The sequence below is a fragment of the Corvus moneduloides genome, chromosome 2 (assembly GCF_009650955.1).
Source record: "Corvus moneduloides isolate bCorMon1 chromosome 2, bCorMon1.pri, whole genome shotgun sequence".
NCBI lineage: Eukaryota > Metazoa > Chordata > Aves > Passeriformes > Corvidae > Corvus > Corvus moneduloides.
Genome location: NC_045477.1, coordinates 107772254 through 107778253, shown reverse-complemented (window position 1 = coordinate 107778253; position 6000 = coordinate 107772254). Strand labels below are relative to the sequence as shown.

At 47.5% G+C, this 6000-nt stretch overlaps 1 protein-coding gene across 5 annotated transcripts in view; it reads left to right on the top strand.

Annotated features, from left to right (window-relative positions):
- Nucleotides 1-622: 622 nt before the first annotated feature.
- The window catches only part of SCML2 (Scm polycomb group protein like 2), a 73990-nt gene continuing 68612 nt past the window's right edge, over nucleotides 623-6000 (top strand). For 2 of the 5 annotated variants that reach the window (XM_032100743.1, XM_032100742.1), the window contains exon 1: nucleotides 623-696. Coding sequence is in view for 3 of the 5 variants with exons in the window: in XM_032100740.1 (XP_031956631.1) it covers nucleotides 1398-1442 (45 nt within the window). In the remaining 2 variants the exon portion in view is untranslated. Of the gene's footprint in view, nucleotides 697-1304; nucleotides 1443-6000 lie in introns of those variants that run through there. The other 3 variants (XM_032100741.1, XM_032100738.1, XM_032100740.1) reach the window with 2 other exon arrangements.

Below are 6000 nucleotides of genomic sequence, written 5' to 3'. Positions count from 1 at the left end.
TACCGTGATCACTGGTGCACGTACAATGCAGGGCACTATTCACCACGTGTACACTGGCGGTGCCGGTACCACCGCGCTGCGGCTGCAGCGCACGGCACCGGCTGCCTCAGGTTTCCCCTCAGAATCCCCTGCCATCCATCCCCCACGCCTTTTCCAGGCGTTCACTGCTCACACCGAAGTCTCCTACACAAACACCTGCCAAGGGCTCATTTCCCCCCCCCCTCACAAGGCGGTCCCGCTCCCCGGGTGCAGCAGTTCCCGCCAACCCCGACCCTCCCGGCCGTCGGCGTCCCGCAAGTCCCGCTCCCTCCCGCCGCAGGTCCGGGTGCAGCGCGAGGATACTGACAGCGCAGGGATGCCGGCGGGGCGCGGGGATGTCGGGCGTGCGGGGATGGCGGAGGGCTGCGGGGATGGCGGCCGTGATGGGATGGAGGCAAGGCGTGGAGATGGCGGGGGTTGCGGGGATGCCGGCCGTGAGGGGATGCCGGTGGCGCGGGGATGCCGGCGGGTCGCGCAGCCCCGAGCGGTACCGCCCCAGCCGCGGCGGGCGGAAGGGGGACGGCGGGGGGGGGAGGCCCCGCGCCCCCGGTGCCGCTGCCGGGCATGCGCGGTGCCCCCGGAACATGGCGGCGGCGTGAGGCGAGCGATGGCAGGAGCGGCTTGACAGGCGCCGCGGACCCGCGTCCCGCCCGCCCGGTGAGTGGCGGCGGCGGCGCTTCCCGCTCCCCGCGGTGGCGGGCAGGGGGAGGGAGATGCGGAGAGAGAAAGGGCGGGGAGGCGGGGGTCGCGCCCCCTCCCGGGGCTCGCACCGCAACCTCCGTCCGCCGTGGCCGCGCCGGGCGCCCCGGTCCCGGGTTCCCCTCCTCGGCAACACCACTGCGCTGCGGGCGGCACCGGGGCTGGCCGGGGCTGCCCCATGCTCCAGCGGTGCGTCCCGGTCTCTTGGCACTGGCCGCTCCCCTCCCCTGCAGGCTGAGCTCCCAGCGCGGCGGGTCCTGCCGACCCCGCCCGCGGGTACCCGCGGGTGGCCGAGTACGAGCGCAGCTGCGAGGGTGAGAGGAGCGGGCGGCTCTGTCTCCCGGCGCTAACAAAGTGCCTCTCTCTGTCCGGGAGTGGCCGCGACTCCCGGATAGCAGGAGCTCCGGGGAGCAAGGGCGGCACGGGAGGTCCCTGAGCCGCCGGTGCCTCCGGGACGAGCGGCGGGGCCGGCAGCGTTTGACAGGAGCGCGGGCAGGACACGCCTCCCCTCGCTGGGGCGGCCCCGCTGCCTCCCCCGCGGCGGCGGCGGCGGCGGTGGTTCCGCGCCCTCCCGGCCGGGGCTGCGCCTAATCGTCCTGCCCAGCGACCGCCGAGGCTGGCGAGGGGCTGGGGGAACGGGCGTCGACCAGAAAAGCCGGATGCGCGTTAAAAATCATTTAATTCGGAGCGCTCGCTTGTGTTGGGTAAGGAGGCTGGGGGTGCCGCTTGAAGACAGCGCGGTGTCGGACGTGGCCTGTTGTGCGGCACATGTCGAGTTGCGATGCACTACGACACCGATCCCGTTTTCTTTACAGTTAAACTGCGTATGTGGCATATACTGATTGCCGACTTAACGGGGATATCTTGCACGGGGAGTCATAATTTTGGCTGGTCCAAAGAAAGTAGTTCAAGTATGGAAAGTTCTGTTACAGCATTCTGCATCGTTGTTGTCTTTAGCTACTAGGCTGACCTACAAAACACATTGCAGTGCTGTAGTATGTATCAATATTCAAGTTAAATTTTATGTTCAGTTATTCTTTAGGAGTGAAGGCAGGCTTTAAGTGTTAATACAATTTAAAGTTGATGTATTTCCCTACAGTTATTTTCTGTTTCTCACTGATGAGTTAGACTATAAGAGATAGCAAAAAATAATTCTAAGACCTAAAAAGTTTAATGGAAATGGGAAATACTGATATTTTAGTGAGATCTGGTCATGTAAACTTTGCTTGTGACTCACACATATCCTAACTAATGTAGACAAGGTGACTAAAACTTAAAAAGCATAGACTGACTGTAGATATGAAAGTCAGTTTTCAGAGCATGCTGTGTCTGACTTGTAAACAGCTCTTCAAATTTGACTGGTTATGAATTTTTTATAATTCAGGTGATTTTTAAATCATTCGTACTGCATCTTCCTATTTGGAAGAGGCAGAGCAAAGTAGTTGGTGGGGCAGTCGCTCAGGGTTGGTAACAACTGCAGCACTGGTTCAGATGGAGCAGTATTGCAGGAAGGCGTTTGCTGTGTTACACTTGGGTTCTGGGCTGTCACGTTAATCTTACGGAATAAATAGGGGAGGGAATGCGTTGCACTGTACCAGCTCTCCCTGGGCCACCATCAAGTGTTGCTCAGGCCACAGCAACCCACAGCCCACGCGAGTGGTCGCACTTACAGCATGTCCAGAGAAATTCCTTGTACAGCCAGGCTGTGTGTTTGGGAGCAAGGGGAGCTGATTTTCTCCCTTAGGGTACCATAAAATGTAAGTACTATTTAAGGATGATATTACTTGAATTGATGTAAAGAAAAAGCGCATTGGAGACACCTCTGTTAGTACTTTATTTATGGGAAGTTGCACAGTAATGCAAGCGGGAGGCTGCAGGAAACAGTGTATGGTGAAACTGAGGTTGAGACTGGGAAGTGTTTGTATGGCTTTTAACTTTAACATGGTCTAGTCTTGAATATGAAAGTAGAGTTTACTAATTCTGCTTGAAACACGGTTGATGGAGTTGATGCTTTAGTTTTCTATTTGGTGTAAATAGGTAACAATATCAGTGTGATATCTTTCAGGTTGCTTGGTATTTTATATTTTTGTAGTAATGTTCAGATTCAGCAAAAACAAATGTTGGCTTTTCATGCTGTGCTATAGCTGCAAGTATAAACTACTTCCACAGCAATTAGAAGCCACGTAGATATGACAACATAACATAACTAGATTGTTCTTAACATTCACACATATGTAAGTATTGATCTTGATGCAGGAATTTTAGGAAACAAGCAATGGCAGTACTTTAAGATATTTTTCTTTTGACTTTGTGTGTTTCTACATTGAATGTACAGATGCTTTTTTTTCCTCCTTTGCTGTGACTGCTGTTGCTGTGTCCAGATAGTGTGCTCTCGTAAGGCAGAGGCATTGTTTTCTGGAATAACTGCTTGAGTTCAAAAGAGGCATTTCGTTAGTGTGAAATCTGTAGTACTGAGAAAGTATTAATTCCATTACCTGTCTAAAATTTGTGTGTATAAAATGCAGATTTACTTGAGAGAATGTGAAAAAACTTGAAGCAAACATAGGTAGCTGCTTCTGCCTGTTGTACATAGGTGTCTTTTGTTGTTTTCTTGATATTCCAGTGGGATCGTGAGCTGTGAGCGAGTCCTGTTTATTCCCTTTACTGAGTGAATGTACAGGGACAAATGAAGTCCTCACCAATTATCTGCTGCTACTAAATAGTGTCACTAACAGGAAACTACATTTGTCATTAACCGTTCAGGACACTGCAGCTGGCTTTCTTTTTTATCTGGATACATCTACCTCAAACAAGGCTGAGTGAAATACATAGTTATTCTTTTCGTGTTTTAAGGAATTCTTTAGAAATACTAGTCTATACTAGATAGTCTACTGTGATATTTTCTAAGTGTAAAAATAGAACAAATTGCAGGTAGGGACCAGGACACTGTTTCAAGGAGTCTAGACAAGGGAGGTTGTTAAGCAACTTTGTGACCTCCACATCTGCAGGGCATTTAAAGTTCTGTTCATTCCCATTTGAAAGAAATAGCCTTAGGCATGCAGCCTTTGTGCCGATTGCTTCTTTCAGAGATTAAAATCTTAAATGTAAAGGACTATACCATTTGTATTCTTTAAAGTGTAAGACATGCAACTGTAAGTTGCCCAGAATGAGATTTTTCTAGCATGTGGGAAGAGCCAGAAAAGCCCATATAAAATTGTCAAGGCATAATAGAGCAGTGGGTAAAGAAGAAGCAATGAAAATGTTAAAGTTCCAGAATATTTGTTAATATTGTAATACAATTTGATGAATAATTCTTTATTACTGTGATTTATGTTTATGGTATATGAGGGTGCTTTTCCTAGAAAATTTGTACAGCTTCTTTGGAGACTTCTTTTAAGGTCCAAGTGTTCTATAATTCAGTTTTGGGAAGCTTTTGGATTAGTTATTTGCAGATAAGTTTATTTTTGCATTGAAACGATGACTGGTAATAGTGTGTGTGAGCAACTTTCCTTATGATGACTTAAGTGGAGAGGCAGTTAATTTGTTTGAGGTAAAGTCACTAAAAAGTGGGGCAGTTAAGTCCTTAAGTGAACTGTAGGGTTTTTTAAGAGTATGTTTCTGTGTAAATACTATTTTTGTACCTTCATGCACCTGCTGGCTGACTTGACGTGTGAGGGCTGAGGGTGTGCACCCAGCTCCTGCCGCAGTGCTGGCCACGGAGCAGCAGCAATGCTGCCTTGCTCCTGGGGGCAGCAGGGGATGATTTGGTGAGTCACCTGCTCAGTCCAGCTGTGTTTCTGTAAACTCATCACATTGCCTAAAACTCATATTCTGTATCTGTGATCTCTTCAAGTAGATTACCATCTTTTGGGATGGGAAGGGTGGCTTCAGGTACCTGAGCCAACAGTGAGCAGGCTCCCCTTTTATCTGCGGCAGATCTATACACAAAGAGTAACTGGTGCATAAGTGGTGATGATGACTGTCAGAGGTACTTTTATTTCGTCCTTGTTAGTCTTTCCACTTGGTCAACAAGGGTGTAGATCTGGAGGATAGTCAGGAGCTTCCTCATAACCATTCAGAAAGCAGCAGCTGTCTCTATCAGCCAACTTATCACTTTTACTTATTTGGGCTTGCTCTGATAGTTTCTTTTGTATACAATGGACATTGGGCACAGGTACACACAACTAAACCGTTTGTAGTAGAGGGGATGTAATGTGTTAATACCCTTAGCACTGTGTGTATGCAGGGATATGCTGTGTGCGTGCCCTTACCAACTCTCCTCCCAAGATCCCTGTCAGAAAAACTAACAGCTTTACTTTCTATGTCTTTTGGATAGGACCAAAAATTCATTATTTTCTTATCTTGGGTCTAAATGAAGTATAGATTTCTTCTTTGTGATGTTCCATGTCTCTTCTATTTCAGCAATGTTGTTTCAAGACTGTTTCATAGTTCTGGACTCTAACTAAGGCTCTTGCTTTATGGGTAGCAGTTGATCAGTTTGGATCCAAGTTGGTGCAATACCAATGGGGTGCTTATTGTGATTCTTACAAGCACTCTCTTCCTGCTTTTCTGAATTACTAGCAGAGCCTAATATCAAAGTCTCTCTGAAATACTACACCTTTAACAGAATTTTGGTGCCTTCTCATGTGTTTTAACAGGGTGATAGCCTTTCTACTTCACAGGAAAGACACTGTCTAGATATCTTATGTACAAGCTAATCCTGAAATACATTTTCTTTTTTGGCTTTGTAAAAGTAATGCTGTATCCAGTTTATGCTTGAGCAGTGTTTTGGACTGATTACTCTTTTTTTTTTTTTTTTTTTTAACCCTTAAGTGGTTTATATTCTTCCTATTTGTATGTTGTCATCTAAACCCAAGTAAGATATTCTATTGAAAGGTAGATGCACTGTTCAGATAATTTGATTCTAGGCCTTAAACTTCACAAATCAGGTGAAATTCTATTTAAGATACCAAGGGGATTCTGTAATTTTCATTTCCATCAATTTTAGTAAAAGGGATGAATTTCTTTGATGGAAATCTAAGTCAGTTGTCTTCAGGTAATACGAGACTCATTTTACTGTGGGGCAAAGACGAGGTTGAGCCTTTCATCCTCTCTACCATACATTAGTTCAGGGAGCAGCTGAAGTTTATAAAACCTATAAGAGAGTAGCACCATTTTAATGAGGTGCATACCTAAAATGAAGCGTGTACCATTATTTATGTACTGTGTGGAATCTATCAGAGATTAATGCAGGCAGGTTCA